This window comes from Leptonotus elevatus, chromosome 15 (assembly GCF_054856555.1).
Source record: "Leptonotus elevatus isolate MCC_2025b chromosome 15, RoL_Lele_1.0, whole genome shotgun sequence".
Lineage (NCBI taxonomy): Eukaryota > Metazoa > Chordata > Actinopteri > Syngnathiformes > Syngnathidae > Leptonotus > Leptonotus elevatus.
In genome coordinates this window covers 13,190,603-13,209,842 of record NC_141253.1, presented here as the reverse complement: position 1 = coordinate 13,209,842, position 19,240 = coordinate 13,190,603, and the positions used below count along the sequence as shown (strand labels likewise).

The 19,240-nt window shown below is 39.1% G+C and overlaps 1 protein-coding gene across 3 annotated transcripts in view; it reads left to right on the top strand.

Moving 5' to 3' along the window:
* Window positions 1–18,579, top strand: part of LOC147162006 (NAD(P) transhydrogenase, mitochondrial-like) — a 68,410-nt gene extending 49,831 nt beyond the window's left edge. For all 3 annotated transcript variants that reach the window (XM_086096807.1, XM_086096806.1, XM_086096808.1), the window contains 10 exons: window positions 187–332; window positions 540–735; window positions 1,141–1,374; window positions 4,045–4,205; window positions 5,158–5,337; window positions 6,837–6,996; window positions 12,354–12,435; window positions 13,723–13,841; window positions 14,631–14,746; window positions 16,755–18,579. In XM_086096807.1, the coding sequence (XP_085952933.1) occupies window positions 187–332; window positions 540–735; window positions 1,141–1,374; window positions 4,045–4,205; window positions 5,158–5,337; window positions 6,837–6,996; window positions 12,354–12,435; window positions 13,723–13,841; window positions 14,631–14,746; window positions 16,755–16,898 (1,538 nt within the window). In that variant the 3' untranslated portion in view covers window positions 16,899–18,579. The remainder of the gene's footprint in view (window positions 1–186; window positions 333–539; window positions 736–1,140; window positions 1,375–4,044; window positions 4,206–5,157; window positions 5,338–6,836; window positions 6,997–12,353; window positions 12,436–13,722; window positions 13,842–14,630; window positions 14,747–16,754) is intronic.
* Window positions 18,580–19,240: the final 661 nt, after the last annotated feature.

The window sequence follows — 19,240 nt, the reverse complement described above, 5'->3', positions numbered from 1 at the left end:
TCGTGACCTATGAATCGCGATACGAATCGAATCGCCAGGTTCTAGGCAATTCACACCCCTATTAAATATGAACATTTATGATTGCTGGACCCATCTGATAATCTGGCCTCGCTCACTTTGATGGTAACATGAAAATTGCGCAAATTAGGTCAGATTATCATTAAGCTTATATTTTGTCTGGCTAAGGTGGTTTCCTGGTGACTCAGAAGATGTTGGACATGTTCAAGCGTCCTACCGATCCCCCGGAGCATAATTACCTCTATCTGCTTCCGGCTGGTGTGTTCGTGGGCGGATACGCCGCAGCGCTGCAGTCGGGGTACAACATTGAGCAGGTGGGTCATTTTCATCTGTGAAATGCGTCTGTATAATATGCTGCGTCAGTTTTAAGAGTCCATCAAAGTAGTGCACTGGCATGTAAAAGTTGCGTAATCATCCATTTTATGTAGTCTTTGTTTGTCCAGATATTGAACAGAACCATCCATGTAAAACAGTCCTTTTTTCTTTTTTTTTAAGCATTTTGTATTCCCTCCTCTCACCAGATGATGTACTTGGGTTCCGGAATGTGCTGCGTCGGCGCCCTGGCTGGCCTCTCCAACCAGTCCACAGCCCGCCTGGGTAACGTCTTGGGTATGATGGGAGTCGCCGGGGGCATCGCCGCCACTTTGGGCGCACTCAAGCCAAATCCCGAGCTCCTGGCGCAGATGAGCGCCGCAATGGCCGTCGGCGGCACCGCCGGTGAGTCTGAACTTGTCTTGTTTGGATGTGCGGTATGTGTTTTTGTTGTGTGCACGCGTTGTCGGCTTGGATAGATTAAGAAGCCAGGTGTGTGGCGTGCGGATGAGCTTTGTGATGTGTGCATCAAACAGGACGTGCTTTATTTGTTGCCAGACTTGGGGGAGGGGTCTGTGCATCTTGTCAGAATGGGCATTAGTCACTATCTCTCACTCAGGTTAAAGAGTTTGATCATTTCATTGATATGCTAATTGTTCCCGTAACAAAGCCGAGGTCCAGACTAAACAGTCCACATCACCGGCATACATAAACATAGGATGTCGCCACGCTCTTTGTTCGTAGTCATGAAATTTGCATGTCCTTGCATGTGTGTGTTTTTAATCCTTTTTTTTCTTTTCTCCTCTGCAGGTCTGACCATTGCTAAGAGAATCCAGATCACCGATCTGCCCCAGCTGGTGGCTGCCTTCCACAGCCTAGTGGGTTTGGCGGCCGTGCTGACCTGCGTGGCCGAGTACATGGTGGAGTACCCTCACTTCGCCACCGACCCGGCGGCCAATCTCACCAAGATTGTGGCTTACCTGGGCACCTTCATCGGAGGCGTCACTTTCAGCGGCTCTTTGGTGGCTTACGGCAAACTGCAAGGTTTAAAAAGTTCATACTCAGATATGGGCATTTCACTGAATATTAGGGACGTTAGATGCAAATATTTTTTAGACTGATACAAGTACATGAATAGTCGCCAATATACAAAAAATGTCCTCACCAAAAAAGATGACAGAAAAGCTTGAAGAAAAATGTATATATCAGAATCAATGGCAATTTTCTATTCTATTCCAGTCTTCCATTTTGTAGTTCCTGATAGTGAACAGCCACAAGAGGCCGGGAAATAAGGCCGGGTATCGGCCCGATATGGTGTCAGTACTCGACCATCCATAATAAATATATCTCACTACTCACAAAAAGGAGGATATTGTGCAAATTTCAGGAGAAACCTAAAAATATTTACAAGTGAACTCGATTTGACCATCTCTAACTTGTGCAACTATTCTATTATAAAGACATTGATGCTTTGGCAACCAAAGGAAACTCACTCTCTTCCAGGGGTGAGCAAACTCGGTCCTCGAGTCGGAGTCTGGCAGGTTTTCCTCTTCCAACACAAACTGATTCCAATCAACAGGATCGTTCTCATACTTATGCAGAGCTTGCTGATGAGCTGATCATATACCAGCTGTGTTGAAGGGAAACATCCAAAACCTGCCTGACTCCGGCCCTCGAGGACCGAGTTTGACCACCACTGCGTCTAGTCAGTCTGTGTTGTAGCTGTATACAGGGCTGTGCAATTAATCAAAATTAAATTACAATTTCAATTATTACACTCCACAATTACAAAAGCGGCATAATCGTAAACAAAAATAAAATATACTCATTTTGAGTCGTTTAACTCATTCACTGCCATTGACGGCTATAGACGTCAAAAAATCATTTGAACTATATTAGTTTCACATTTTTTCCACTTTTGTTAAGTTTTTATTGTGCATTTATAGCAGATATAAAATTTGTGTTTAATCGATTAATTACAATTTTAAAAAATTTATCGTCTGACGCCCCAATTGTTATAATATTTTCTTCTTTTTCTTTAAATTAGGGGCATTAGGCGATTACAATTTTTAATTGTAATTAATCACATGACTTCACTTGTTAACTCGAGATTAATCACAAATTTTATATCTGTTCTAAACATTTTTTCTAGGTTTTCATAGTCTTAACAAAAAATGAAAAAAAATTGAAACTACTACTTCAAAGTCATTTTTGACGTCTATAACAGTCAATGGCAGTGAATGAGTTAAATTTATTTGCACTTTTTTATTTTAAAATGACTAATTTAACAAATCGTGTTTGTTCCAAAAGGAACTTGCATAGTTATAGCATTTCAAATAAATGTATTTGTGTATATATTTTTAACATATTTAAAAATGTTCTTGTTTTGTACAAAAAAACTAATGATAGTCCTAATCATGATTTCAGTTATTACTAAATTAGTCCCTCTTCTGTGGCTCCCTGTGGATCTCAAAAATATTTTTTGTAGAAATTATTATTATTATTTTTTTTGATAAAATACTGTATTCTTTAAATGAATAGATTAAAAATGAATAAACATTTTAAAAAAATGTCAGTCCAAATTGTATGTTGTCAGAAAAAAAGTTGAAAGGTAGATACAGTAAATAAAAAAACTTTTGACCAAAAAGGAAGAGGAAAAGCAGAAAATTAGCATAAAATGTTTATTAAATTGCCAAAAATGTGAGGATTGTACAAAAAAAGGCAGAAAAGAAAACGATCAAAAATTAAATAGTGTCCCACAAGAAAAGAAGAAATCCTTAAAATTACCATAAAATGTCCACAAAATTCCAGAAAATTACCAATACCAATACCAAAAAAGCAAAGTCACAAATAATAGCCAAAAAAATTCCAAAAAAGGAGTGAGACAGGCAAAAAATTACCATATGTCCATAACATTACCAAAAAGGTCAGAAATTTGATAGAAAGGCAGAAAAGTCTAAAAATGTATGAAAAATTACAAAGAAAAAAAATCCCAAAACAAAGATGTAAGGTTGAAGAAAATTAGCTCAAATATGAAGTATAGTTCTGGTGCAGCTCTAATTAGCTCTTGGCCCCTCAGTCCATTTGACAAACACTAACTCATTGTTTCGTACATCACAATGTTCAAATGTTTTGCAGCTCAAGACAGATTTTTGGTGATTTATTTGGCCTAAAATGGCTTTTTTGACAGTAAATGTTGCTGACCCCTGCACTATACAGTATTGCAATATTTACAGCAAACATTGCCCCTCTCAAGTTTAAATGCCTTGAACTAAACTTTTCTGGTTATGTAAGTTTACATTTATGGTTTGTGTTTATGGAGTAAGCTAATTAGGTCTGAAATATTTGCACCATCTTCTGGTTGCTGCCAAGTAGTAAAATCCGCTCGTGTCTCACTTCTTTCAAGACGTCAACACGTTGCCTCTTTAAATTGGATGGTAGCCTGAGCAAATACCACACGATTGGCAACATACTTGATTTCAAAGAAAAAAAAGGAGAATTAAAATGATTAATTATTGCCATCCTTGGATGAAATATTAATGTCTGATTTTCAGTCTGGGCTCAGTGTTCACAGGTTGGCACACACGACAGGTGACTTTTCACTACTCAGGCTAAATGAATGTTCATGACTCATTGATACCACTTAATTATCAGCAGGGGGCCCACAAAAAAAAAAAGATGACATTTCCTCATCCTCTTCGCTCCATCACACAGGTATGCTGAGCAGCGCCCCTCTGATCCTCCCCGCCCGCCACGCCCTCAACGCCTCACTGATGGCCGGTAGCGTCGGAGGGATGATCCCCTACATGCTGGACCCCAGCTTCACCACTGGCATCACCTGCCTGGGCTCCGTCTCCGCACTGTCGGCCATCATGGTACGACTTGCGTGCGTACATTTCTGGAGCGCGGCCACGCGCGCACAACGACGCATTCATTTTTACGGCGGCGTTTCATCACGCGCAGATCGGAATGTGTTGATGCTGACGGATGCCGTGTGTTAGAATGTTGATTTCGTATTTTCGTCAGGAAGGGGGTGGGGGGGGGGGGGGGGGGGTGAAGTGGGGCCGGAGGGAAGCGAAGTCAATAAGCAGCCTGTTGCGCTGGCATCGGTAACTGCCCAGAAATCTGTTAATAGTCTGGCAACCATCGTGGCAAAAAACTCGACTTTGTGCCACTGCCAACTTCAAGCTTGCACTTGACTGTAATTATATTGGGCTTCACCACTGTAAAGTCACACTTAGCCTTTTGAAAATGTTCAGCTTGAACACTTTTTTGACCTCGTTTTTTATTTTATTTTATTTTTTACCCGTCATCACGTAACTCGTTAACATTTCTAGCGAGCTAAATTAATGATGACACATTGAGCTATCAATAATAAGCAACAGCAACTTTTGGGAGGCTTTCAAATATTTATGATTTGAAATCATTTCAGCCCCCCCCCCCCCCTTCCTGCTACCTTAAGATCAATCATAATTAGCAGAGAAGGCCAACAAGGCGAAACTCATTTTAGTCATTGCGATAAAATGATGTTCCAAATCAGCTCTTAGCCAATCCACACATCTGCACTTAGTCCCAATGGATGACTTGGCTGGATTTCATATCAGTTGGTGAGTGAATCCTAAACGTCGTATCTCCAATCAGGCTCTTATCGTCTATGTATCTTCAGTACAGGAAGGCCACGGATAATGGATGATGATGATGATGATGAGACAGCTGTTACCTTTTTTCCACTGCTTATTTGTATTTCATTTTAAGGGGGATCCAAACATAGCACTCTTTTGTTTCAGGATCTTTTTTTTTTTTAAATAGTTTTCGGTTTTCCTCCAGGGAGTAACCTTAACGGCAGCCATCGGGGGTGCCGACATGCCGGTGGTGATCACCGTGCTGAACAGCTACTCGGGATGGGCCTTGTGCGCCGAGGGCTTCCTGCTCAACAACAATCTCCTGACCATCGTCGGGGCCCTCATCGGATCATCCGGTGCCATTCTGTCGTACATCATGTGCGTGGTAAGTTGGAATGGATGACATTTTGTAATTTACAATTGTTATAAGACAGCTACTGCAGTGGCCACTTTCAAACTGGCTGCAAAATTGACGAACTCCCGACTTTATCCTCAAATGTGAGGGGAAAAGTACACTTGACGCCTAATGCCCCTAATTTAAAAAGATGAAGATAAAATGTTATTTAAATGAATTAATGATTTAGATTTGAAAAAAATTACACATTGTCACAGTCCAAATTTTTAAGTTTTCAGAAAAAGACAGAGGAAAAAGTTTTACAAATGACCTCAAAATGTCCGAAAAGGAAAAGTAGAAAATAAAAAATGTCCCTGAACTCCCCAAAAGTGTCAGAGGATTAAATTAATTTAAAAAAAGGCAGAAAACATAAAGTAACTTAATGACTTCCAAAAATAGAAGAAGAATTCTGAAAATTACCATAAAACGTCCACAAAATTGCCAAAATAGTCAGAAAATTTATTGGAGAAAAGGCAGGTAAGGAAATGTACAAAAAGTAATCATAATATGTTCAAAAACAAAAAAAGGAATCCCGAAAATTACCATAAAATGTCCTAAAAATTGGTAAAAATTTCACAAAAAGGCAGAAAAAAATGTAAAAAAAATACCTATAACATGTCCAAAAAAAGGAAGGCAGAATTTTGACCACAATATGTCAATAAAATTGCCAAAAATGTCAGAAATTTTACAGAAAGGCAGAAAATCTAATAATGTATAAACAAACAAGGCATAACAAACAAAAAACATTTATGTATATATTAAAATAAATAACGGAAAACAAAAGGTAGAAGAAAATGAATCTCTACGTATTGAATGCTGCATATTTTCCTTTGATGGTGCAGCTCTAAGTAGCTCTTGGGTAATTCAGTACACTAGACTAGACACACGGTTTCCTTCATCACAATGTTCAAATGTTTTGCGGCTCCAGACAGATTTTTGGTCATTTATTTGGCCCTTTTGACAGCAAAAGTTGCTGAGCCCTGTTATACTCATAGACTGTGTGTACTGTGTGGCGCATGGACACATAAGCAAATAAATATCACAGACTCCCTCTGTGTTATAAACCTCAGCAACTAATCCAGAACCGGTACAGTATTTGACGCTTATCAGAAGATAATCCTAATCTGCGCAGTCAACAAACAAAATGCACCTCTGCTTACCTTTTGACTTTGACATGCTAGCAGATGCTTTGCACACGTGACCGTTCCTGCTGAGTTTAATCTTCTTTTTATGGCTTCAATGCGGCAATTTTGCATGCTGTGTGCAAGGAAAAATGCTACTTCTTGAAAGAACATAGCATAGCATTGTTGTTCCTCTCACGTCCACCAGGAGGGACTCTAATGTTACCACAGTGGCTAGGTTGCTGAGGAGCTAAACCTCAGGCCTCACACGTGTGCTTTTCAAGACAATTTACCCCCCCGTCCTGACTATAAATAAAGTTGACTCAGAATGAGATGATGATAATAATAAAAAGCAACTCTTCCCATCAGGCCATGAACCGCTCGCTGGTGAACGTGATCCTTGGAGGCTACGGCACGACTTCCACCGGTACTGGGAAGCCCATGGAGATCACAGGGACGCACACTGAGGTCAACGTGGATCAGACTGTGGACATGATTAAAGAGTCCCAGAGCATTATCATCACTCCAGGTAAGACACACCACAGAACTTGTATGCAAGTAGAAAAACATGGCACTTTGGCTTTGCCGGTAATAACCCCCCTCCACCCCCCACCCCATCTTCAGGCTTTTGCAAAGTGTGCGTGTTCTGTTTATTTAACCCTTTCGTGACCCGTGTTACATCACCGTTTTGCTAGGCTAATTGACAAGGTTGGGGCGCCCCCCATGCAGACTTACACTGACAGGAACACACATTCTTGGGCCCTTGTGTGGCCCTGTCTGGTAAATAGACATTTTACAACGCACTGCGTGCTCTCATTTTAATTGAAACTGGCCTAAAAATTAGGTGTAATGCAAAAAATGTGAAAAAAATATTCTATTTACCAAAACAGAATTGAGTCTGTAGGACAGGTATTATTAATGGTAACCAAATGGACCTTTAGAAGGCAACTGCTCCTCTATTTGTGTGCGCTAACAGCACAAGCTTCAGGTCGCTTCCTAATTTGGCAAATTATTTTCATTCAGGGTAATCTTTTGGATTTATTCAATAATTGGATTGGATTGAAATTCCCAGTTGAATTTTAAACATTTAACAAAGACAATTACTTCTTGTGTATTTAACCAAACCACACAACTTTCAAAAAATCTGCTAGCATAATGCTAACACACAATGCAAAACGCCATAGACGGACGGGATAGCATCAATGTTGTGATAGTAACAACACTTGAAACAACGAATATTAGAACAGAAATGGTGCAAGGACAGCATATTGTCACTGCTATGTGTAAAACACTTTTTATGTTTTTGGAATGAAACTGAATGCAGACATACCAAAAATGTTAAATAAAATTAAAATTAAAGACAAAAATGGACATAAGTATTTTTCCACATAGCACCGACGATATGCAGACAGACTACTCACTGGCATTCAGTATATTCTTATAAACGACTATTACGGCATCTTACTGAGTCACTTAGAGGGATTCTTGACTCATTGAGCCATTTTTAGCAGTAAAAAGTTAACATTTTGTCCTGAATAAATTTGATAACTTCATTATTTTTCATGTACAATTAATACCTTTTAAAAACAAATTTTTCCACTTGCTTTCGACTGGAGATGACATCACCCGTGCTGAGGAAGTAGGTAACGACCAATCGTGGCTCAGTTTGCTGACCAAACCCAGAAAACAGGTGAGCCATGATTGGTTAGTTTAGTTTTTAAAGGTATTAATTGTACATGAAAAATAATGAAGTTAACCAATTTATTCTGGACAAAATATTAACTTTTTACTGCTGAAAATGGTTCGATGAGTCAAGTATCCCTTTTGGTGTGAAACTCTTCTTTGTGTATTATGTATGCTTTTGTTATACTGCACCCTGGTGGCTTTGGCGTGCACACAAGGATGTCACAATGTCAGTGGACACTGAAGCATGATGCACAAATTGCAAAAAAAAAAACATCCATCCATTACAAAAAATGTAGCTAGCATTTTGTTGTTGGGCTGTGCAGCAAGAATAACATTTTCATTCCTTTCAATTTAGCTTACAAGCATGGTCACGGAAAAAGCTAAATAAAAAGAGCTTAAAAAAAAAAAAATCTATTACAACAGTTGTGCTATTCGCTTATAATTTTGAGCTGCAAAAGACACATTTAGCACATTTAAATTCACTTCTACAAGTTGTGCTTGATTTTGTGCTCAACTTTATAAGCACGTAATATTGTGATACAAAAGTTGACTTTTCTGTAACTAATGGATGACAACGATGATCATATCAGACAGCCTAACCCAAAAAGAGGCCAAAATAAAGTCTGACTTGGACGGAGTGGCGGAAAAAAATGTTTCGATTTGTTTTTCTTCATCTTTTCCGCAAATAAAGAAAGAATTCCAGAAATATTTGTAAAAGTCAACATTAGTTAAAATATGAGCATTTAGAATAATCATAACAAAGCCTGTCAAAGATACTTGGACTGTTACAATTGCTTAGAGGTCAGCGAGGCTATTACATGATCAAATGTTTTATTTACAGTTTTGTGCATGCAACGTTCATAAGTTGACCTCTATTCTGTGGCAATGCAAAGTATCCCGTGTTAATTGCCAGAACACCCATTAATCAAATGGCTTATTATTTTCTCTTCTCAAGTAATTAGTCTGTGCTCGTGTTTCCACTTTGCCCATTTGAGACCAAATGCATCCATCTGTCATCTCACCTGATTGACATCTGGGAAAAACATATAAAATTTGCGCAATAAATGTGATTTGTATGCTTTGTCTGGCCCATCTCCCCTCAGGTTTATTTATCTCCAAAATGTGGAATGTTTGGAGCAGACAGAGAACAACTGCACAGAATAATTTACTGGTTTCTTTCGTTGTGTTTTTTTTTTTTTTTTTTTTTTTGTTCTTGGTGTTTCCAAAGCAAGATGGTTTCTGATTGGTTGTTGCGAGAAGGTTTGTAAATGCCACTGGAGCTTTTGCCGTTTGTTTGTGAGGTTTTTGTTGGTGTGATAAAGATCAAGAACCACAAACCTGCACTATTATTTTATGCGTGACATATTGGACAGCAGCATGCTGAGGTAGTCGTTAGCATGTCATCACAGTTCTGAGGTTCTAGGTTTGAATCACACTTTGTTGTCTTTAAACGCACGTATCAAACAATACAAATACATTTAAACACATGTAATATATTGGAAGAGTGCAAGACCAATGACAAACACAAAAATATCAAATAACTAAACTGTATAAAAAAAATTAAGTAAGAACTGTAATAGCCTTTTCAAAAGTATGCGGCCACAACTGATGCCCGACATTTCAAGCACAACTGGCTAACCGCTAGCTAGTTAACAATCAGTCGCTAAACTACGCTAAAAACAGACAACGCTACACTCCTATTCATTTTTGTTTATTTTTAACTAATTCGAACACGCATAAAAATAAGAGTACAGTATAATGCAGTAACTTGTGGGAAAAAACAAAAAGAGAATAAAAACCAAACAAAACGGAATTAATCAATACAACATTGGTAATAATTATATTTTTTCTTAGCCCTATATACTGTATTAATTTCATTATTAGTATACAGTATGAATATTATTTAGGAATCTAATCATAAAATATAATACTATATACAATATTCTGATTTACAATATACACATTGTGTTAAAAGGAACCCCGACTGTCATGACAACTTTGCTCTTTATTATTTATTTGGTTGCTAGTAACATAACTATGAGATACATTTTTCAAAAATCCTTTCCAGTTTAATACAGTTTGTAGAAACTTTATTTAGACGTACGCCGCCATTGTTATTTACAACGCCACGCGTTCCGTGTGTCGTGACGTAGAATGGCAGCTCGCTCTCTGCCGAGCAATGTGAAACGTCTATAAAGAAAGCAAGGTAAGCCTCCGTAGCGTTCCTAAAGAAACAGCCTGCGATCGGGAGAGTCACCCTCCCCGAGTTTTGACCGTCCGTTTAGGAACGTAACGGAGGCTTACCCTGCTTACTTTATATGCATTTCAAATTGCTGCCGCCATTCTACGTCGCTACGCACTGAATGCTTTGCGACGTAAATAACAACGGTTCCTTTTAACATACCATGATGTTTAATATGTGGCTATTCATTATTTTATTACTTTTCAATGTATCACTGATGTATCAACAAAACATTTTACTAACTAATACACCTTATTTTCCCATAACAGTGAACTATTCATATAGTATTTGTAATTAGCAATATTATAACCTTATCTTACCGACATTATACTCTCGTTTCATTCCTCCTTAATGACACCACTCTTTACCACATCCAGAAGAGTACAGGTCAACCGTTTATTGGTGATTTGGCAGCATGCGACTGGCAGTGGAGCTCTTTTGAAGCTGGCAAGGTTACTGGTTACTTTTTTCCTTCTTCTTTTCAAGTGCACCTCCTCGCTAACTCGCAGCACACTTTGCTCTCACAACCGCATTAGCGCGTTCTGTGGGATCGTAAAACAGTCACAGCAGGTAGTCGGTGAGCGATTGAGGGGCGAGGAGGGTCAGCTGCAGGACTGCACTTCAAAACGGTTCCTGAGCAAGAATTGACAAGGGCTAAAAAAAAAAAAAAACTGCACGTATTTTATTGATAAGTAGTCGTTAATGAATAATAAAATACAGGAGGACGCCTGATTCCTAACACTATAGTACTTGCTAAAGCCACAAAACAAATAGCTACACATTATAGAAAACGTAAGAAAGGGAAAACTCTCACATTGAACATGCATTCAATTTCATATTCACATCTGTGGGAGTGACAGCCTCAAGTACCGTCACTAGTTGGAGTTTTTGAGTCGGCTCAAAACAAAAATACTAAGGTTTGTTGCACACTCTGTTCAGTCGACAATATTATAGCTTCAATAACACAATAGCAAAAAAAACAAATAGACTAAACAGATTGTAGGGCAGTATTCATTCAGTTACAGTATATTAGAAGTAATGTACTTTATTAATGTTGACTTCAAAAATAAATATTTGTTAACTGATCCGCTCCCAGCCATTTTCACTGAAGCAACCCCCTTCGCTCCCAAGTGTTTTACTGGATTTTTACTGATTTTGCAAGGCCCACAGAATATTGTGTTCTATTGCTACAAAAACATGGAACCTACCACAAGTATATTTCTATCTGTTTTCATTTTGCAGCAAATAGCATTAGAATACAGCTAAGTTTCCTCATTATTCACAAATCTGTTTAAAACTTTGGGGGAAAGATTTTTTTTTGCAATATGGCCCTGGTTGATCTCTTATACTCTGCTGCCACCTAATAGCCGTTTTCTGTATAATACTACCATTGCTTCAAGCATTCTCTTCAGTTCAGACTGCATCAAAGCCTTCTGCTCTAGCATAATTATATATATATATATATATATTTATTTATTTTTTATTTTTATTTTCACGTATAAATACGTCTTTGGGAGCATGGTAATATTTAAAATAGAATGTATTTATATGTTTTGGGGAGCAAATGAGTTAAGTGAAGTCTAGAGAGAGAAAAATTAAATAAAAACAAGCTGCAAATTTTTTAAATAACAATAATTATGTTAGGTCAAAATGTCGCTGTCTTTAGTTCAGACAAATTTCACTTCCAATTTAGTGGCAAATTTTTATTTTAAGAAAAGTGGTTGGTATCTGCTAAATGTAACTTGTAATCGAGTTACTTTTTAAAGCAAGTAATTAGTAAAGTTACTTTTTCAACTACTGTGGCAACACTGCTTGTTTGCCAGATAAAAAGTCATCATTGCACTCTTTTACAACAGCAATGTTATTGTTTCTATTTCATATTTATTACCAGTGATGTGTGGTCTTCATGTCGTTCACAAAATGAGCATAGTTTTTGAACATTTGCCTTTTTCTTGCAGGTTATGGTCTTTGTGCTGCAAAGGCACAGTACCCCATTGCCGAGCTGGTGAAGAATCTCACAGCTGCTGGCAAGGACGTGCGGTAAGCTCCACATCTCGAACCCCACCCCAGCTGGCTGTTCTTTTCCAAGTTGACATTCTTCTCTTGTAACGGCTCTGCTGGACTTACTGGATCCTCACATGCACCACCCCTGTTGTGATCAGCAATATAAACTCTATTAGGATAAAACGTTTAACAAACAAGCTAATGTTTGTAGTAATTGTGTGCGAAAGTGGATGATGGAACCCTAGGGCACGCAATACTTTTGAACGAATTCCAGTAAAACCGTCGTGTTCATTTGTTGCAAATGATGTCAATTACTGAAAATTGCATCAAGGCAAAAGAAGAAAAAGAGAAAAAAGGAAGATTATGACTTGTGCCGATGGATGTAGTTGACCAAATGTCAGGACAACAATAAAGGACAAACGCAAGAAGGATGGATGCGGAAAGGCCGAGCGGAAGCCCGCGTAATTGTCCCGCCTCCCTTGTTTGATGGCGGCGGTGGCAGCTGCTGCTTGCAAGCGACTTCGGAGCATTTGTACTTGATTAGAAGGAAAGCGGGTGGTCAGAGTTCAAGCGAAGGAACGAAAGAGCATTTTCCCTTCTCTTTACTGTGCTCACGATTCAATTTCTTCATGACTGTAATCCCTTTTAATCTTGTATTTCTGGTGTCCAAGAGGAAGTTCATGCTCGCTTCCCTTGTGTCCAAAAGTGTCTTTTTCAATCCCTAGCCGCCGCCGCCGCTAATATGTCCCAGATGCTGCCTAAAATCACCAAACTAATACGAGTTAATCCCAATAGAAACGGCGGCTGCCATTACACCACATGGTCGCTTTATTCTCGTTTCTCCAAACTAACACGTGCACAGTCTAAATATAATTATTTGATCCCCTGCTGGATTTGTAAGTTAGGAATTTGGGATGCTTCCTTTTGCTTTCTCTCTGAATAGTTTTTAATCTTTTCACCAAGGCTTTTGCTGGTGGATTTGTAACCCATTCCAGTCTTGGGCTGGTCTGCAATCTTCTTCCTCACATTTTTCTGACAGCTCTTTAGCATTGCCCACGGTGATTGTCAGATTAAGAGAATTTCCAAAACTGTGAGCAACATGGGCAACAGCCAATCTGCGGGAGCCAGAATTCTTTCTTGAGTTGTAGGGGATCAAACACACAATTCACATTTTAGAACTTTTATATTGAAATTTGTTTTGATACATTTTTGACTAATAACTAGCCAAATATACAAATTCAACAGGGAATCAAATCCACTGGATTCCATAATGGATGGATGTTCATGGTGATCAAAAACAGTAATTGTATTATTTTGCTGCAGGTTTGGCATCCACCCGGTGGCCGGCCGTATGCCAGGTCAGCTCAACGTGCTGTTGGCCGAAGCCGGCGTCCCTTACGACATTGTCCTGGAGATGGAGGAAATCAATGCAGACTTCCCTGGTAAGACGAACAAGAGCTATGTATGCATGTCTGTGTCCCCTGCGGATGCACCGGGCATATCGTCTTGTTCCCATGGAGACAGTCTCGTTCATCTTTATAGGCTGTATCCATCACAGTGACTTTTTCAAAATTGACTTTTGAATGGTTTGTATACAAATACTGTAGTCGGGTCTCAGGGAAATTAAACAACCAAGTAAATTTTGTTTACTGTGATGTCACAGTTGGGATAGCTTAAAGGGGAACCCCAAAATACTTTATTGACAATAGCATGTTCTATGTAGCCCTAACGAATCTAAATACGGTATTTTGGTTAATATTGCATTAGTGGAATATGAGTTAAGCAGCAAAATCCAGCTGTTTTAAATCAGTATCAGAAGGCGGCCATTTTGCTACATTCTGATGAGTGAAAATGATCACAGCTCAGCTTCAGAAAACAGGTGAGCTGTGATTGGTCGTAGCCTGAGCCCTGAGCAACTGTGATGTCAACTTCAGTCAACAGCAAGTGGCAAAATGGCCGCCCCCTGAGATGGATAAAAACGGCTGGATTTTGCTTCGTATTCCACAAATGTAATATTAATCAAAAATGTCATGTTTGAACTAGTGAGGTCACATGTAACACATTATTGTCAAGAAATGTTTAAGGTTGACTTCTCCTTTAAAGAACACAGTTACCTCCACAAGGAAAGCGGACTATTAAAACAAGTATAAAAGTGCAAATCATGTCCCCATTTGAGCATTATTGCATTAGCTTCATCATATTTAATTCAACAATCTTGTGTATCCAATCAGAGACGGACCTGGTCCTGGTAATCGGCGCCAACGACACAGTGAATTCGGCCGCCCAGGAAGACCCCAACTCCATCATCGCCGGCATGCCCGTGCTGGAGGTCTGGAAGGCCAAGCAGGTGAGACACATCTGGCACACGCCCGCTCCATCGTAACATTCACGGCCCCCGGGCCCAAAATAGATAAAAGAGCAAACAGGCCAGACAAAAAACTGATGACTGAAAATGATTACAGCTCCAGGTGCAGTGCCATCCTGATCCTATTAGGAGTGACTTTGTCCCTGTGGAATGGCACTGCTCCGAGATCTGGGATTGATACTCTTTGCCCACGATGCAAGCAATGACTCGTAATTGAAACTCCTAATTGGGGCATTTGTGAGTCGAGGTACCACAGTATGCGCAAATGTTGAGTTATGTCGTCACTGCAAGAACAGAATTCTGTTGTAAACCCGAGGACCTCCTCCTCCCCGGAGAAATTAAAAGAGGTTATCCACTTAACCACTCATACATACACATACACGTAAACAGATGGACCAACACGAGCATGCACTGTTTAGGGAAATGCGTTTAAACAGTCTGCAAAAGTGAAGCCTGAATAAACCTTGTCGGAGAATAAACTTCCTCAACTTTTCCGCTCAAAACAGCAACAAAGTGTGTTTTTGGTACAGATGGGATTAAATGATCACCTCAAATGAAACAGAAGAATGGGAATTCTTGCATCAGATGTTAACGAGTCCTTGAGCTGCAAGGGCCTCAGAATCGGCATACAATGAATTTGAATCTGTTGTGTGACAAGTCAACGGTTTGCCTTATTTCTGTAAGCTATGAACATACTGCAATATCAAAACAAAAACATTTCAAATGAACCCCAAAAGCTCTTGTAGGATATTGACAAAGACAAAAACAAAGTTTTTTTTTTATGTAACTGTAGTTTCAGCTGGTTTCTAATTATTTTCATTTGTATTTTAATCCATTAGGGAAAGTGTTTTTTCAATTAGTTTTAGTTATTTGGCTATTTTGTGTTAGCTATGATAACCTTGTGAGATGGATGGATGGATTTTGTTGGATGGATGGATTTTGTTGGATGGATAGATTTTGTTGGATGGATGGATTTTGTTGAAAGGATGGATGGATTTTGTTGAAAGGATGGATGGAATGATTTTGTTGAAAGGATGGATGGAATGATTTTGTTGGATGGATGGATGGATGGGTGGATTTTGTTGGATGGATGGATGGATGGGTGGATTTTGTTGGATAGATGGATGGATTTTGTTGAAAGGATGGATGGAATGATTTTGTTGAAAGGATGGATGGAATGATTTTGTTGGATGGATGGATAGATTTTGTTGGATAGATGGATGGATGGATGGATTTTGTTGGATGGATGGATGGATGGATTTTGTTGAAAGGATGGATGGATGGATTTTGTTGGATGGATGGATGGATAGATTTTGTTGGATGGATAGATGGATGAAGGGATTTTGTTGAAAGGATGGATGGATAGATTTTGTTGGATGGATGGATAGATGGATGAATGGATTTTGTTGGATGGATGGATGGATGGGTGGATTTTGTTGGATGGATGGATAGATTGTGTTGGATGGATGGATAGATGGATGAATGGATTTTGTTGAAAGGATGGATGGATAGATTTTGTTGGATGGATGGATAGATGGATGAATAGATTTTGCTGGATGGATGGCTGGATGGATGGATTTTGTTGAAAGGATGGATGGATGGATAGATTTTATTGGATGAATGGATGGATAGATTTTGTTGGATGGATGGATAGATTTTGTTAGATTGATAGATAGATATTGATTGATAGTGAGTGATTGATGTATTGGTAGGCAGATAGGTGCCATTGTCACCATTCACAATTACACCCCAAAATTTTTTAATAAAAGACAAGTGTACTTTGATTATGAGGTAACCATGTGAACTGAGGGTGGCCGGATGTTGTGACATTTTGTGTCGCCATTCCAAGCTCACTCATAGGTCAGATTTTCACTTGCTGGCAAACAAATCGATAGTAATGTGAAGAACTCATCAGTCGGGGCACTTGGCTACTTTTGCCATGCACCATCAGTGGCTGCATCTTGACGGCGTTCTCTCCCGTTTGCCGTAGGTGGTGGTGATGAAACGCTCGCTGGGCGTGGGATACGCCGCCGTGGACAATCCCATTTTCTACAAGCCCAACACGGCCATGTTGCTGGGCGACGCCAAGAAGACGTGCGACGTCCTGCAAGCCAAGGTCCGCGAGGCCCAGTGAGGCGCGCTCCGCCATCCCCCTTAGACCCCCCCCCCCCCAAAGCCCACTCGCACAATAAGGGAAAGACCCCGAGGTCCAGCCGCATGGCGTCAACATTTTACAGCAGCGTTTATCGTACACATTTGTGAAGTTACATAAAAGTTTTGTTTTTATAGTTTAGTTGAAGGAAGGCTCTTTCATTGACATTGTGATCCATGTTGATGTACACGAGTGAATTACATGTTAGATCTTTGAAATTATACTTTTAGTACATAGATACCTAAATACTAGTGTTTTTTTTCCTTTAATAAATAACCAAGAGAAAGACATTTCAGAGGGACCCAGCGCAGTTTAGTTTTTTCGCCACATTAAAGTGTTAAAATTGTCATTCTCATTACTAGCGTGAAAAACACAAGCAATATGATCAAAACAGTTTTGTAAAGTCCTTTCTTTAACAGTTTTATACTGTATTGAGAAACTTTTTAAGAAATCAGTTGCTTCTTGAATAATGATTTTGGTCTCATCTTCACTATCTGGCAAAAAAGATGTATCTAGAGTGTGTATTCATTTCATTCGTCTGGAAAAACAACAACGGCTATATTTATGCCTCAGATAAACATGAAAAATGGACAGCGATGAGATCTTAGGTGCAGATATTTTCAGCGCACACGTGTAGATATGATGTATCTGTTTTGGACAAATGCGTTAGTTTTTGCCTCTTAAGGAAGTTTTACAGCGAGATTGTTAAACAGGCCCCATTCCGGTTAGCATTCATGATGTTGCCCTCTCACGTCGAAGCCCTACTTTTACCCCTTCAGGCTGGATTTATACTGCATGTCCAAGCGCTCAATTGTGATGTGTTGAAAGGATGATTCAATTTGAATGTTTTGTACTATAAATGTTACAAATGATTAACTGTACTTAGATAGTGATTCTTTCACGCACCACTAGAGGGAGTGCTACACTTTGATCATCACCGGTCTGCGCAATACGAGCATATGATTCAGTGCATTTTTTTTTTATCCCAATTGTGCTAAATTTGAAGCATGCAATGTAAATCCAGCCTTATGCTAATTGCTGCCGTCACAATCACACCCGAGTAGAAATGTTGTATCGTTTATAGCACTTGATGTTATTTTTCCTGGTTTGAGGAACAATAAGAGGGGTCAGTCCATTTCAAGTCTTTAGTAAATGTTCTGTAAGAAGACCTGCTGATGTGTACTAACCCCTGGGACCCTTGACCACCGTTTCTCTCTACCTCTTCATACACACGTGACCTATAGCTTTTTCCATCTGACCAATCACACGTCATTTCCATACTTTTTTTGTTTTTTGCAACCCGTCGCCTTTTTGTGCATCGTTGAACCATCTGACCTCAGTTTGCTGCAGTCTAGTTCGAGTCGTTCCTAATACTTACCTGAGATTTCACGAAAACTTAATGGAGCTAATGTGTCGGCGGAACAATTCGATCAACTCAATATTTGGAGGTTGTTGCCCAAAATTAAGAAACGGATCATTTTACCAAGTCAGTTTGCAATGTAAATTCCCCCCCTGGAAAATATTTTTGTAATGTGACATTTGTGAAGGACAGCTAGTGAAGTTTGAATGCACCATGATAGGGAAATGTACTGTGAATGTTCTTTTCCGCTTTTATTTATCATGGAGCATCATCCCTAATAAATAAACTTGTATTTACACTACATGCTGTATGTTGTACGGTGTTTTTATGTTGTTGTTGGTCATGACTGCTTTCTGCTGGCAGCTTTCCACAAAAGTCCATTTCCAAACTAGTTTCATATTCCTATAAAAAAGTTATATTAATTTTAATTCACAATTGTGTTGATGTTCACAAACATCTGTTGAATAAAGTCATTTAAAAATTGTGATGCACTCTCACTTAGGACTCAGGAACATGTCAGAAATCGTTTGTCACTTAACACAGTTCGTCGCTACAGCTACAAATGCAAGTTAAAACTCTACCATGCAAAGTGAAAGCCATATATCAACAACGCTCAGCAAATCATCTGAGATAGACTGACACAACGTGGAAATGTAGGTTGAAAAGGATTTGCAAAGCCTCATTTGAAGTCATGTTTTCCTTTGTCAACTGTGGCTCTCGCTTTAGGATCGCAATGTACTCGCATGTGCACCGTGAACGAATCTGACACAAATGTTGCAGTTACGCTTTGGACCAGAGGTGGCAGTAAAAAAAAAGTAGGGTACCTGTGACTGTATTGACATTTACACACACACCAATTTTTTTTTTACTTAAGTCATTTAATTGAATATTTTTTAAATTTGTCAATACTTCTAAAAATATATACGTGACTCTTTCTATGGATTAATATATATTTTTGATGTTA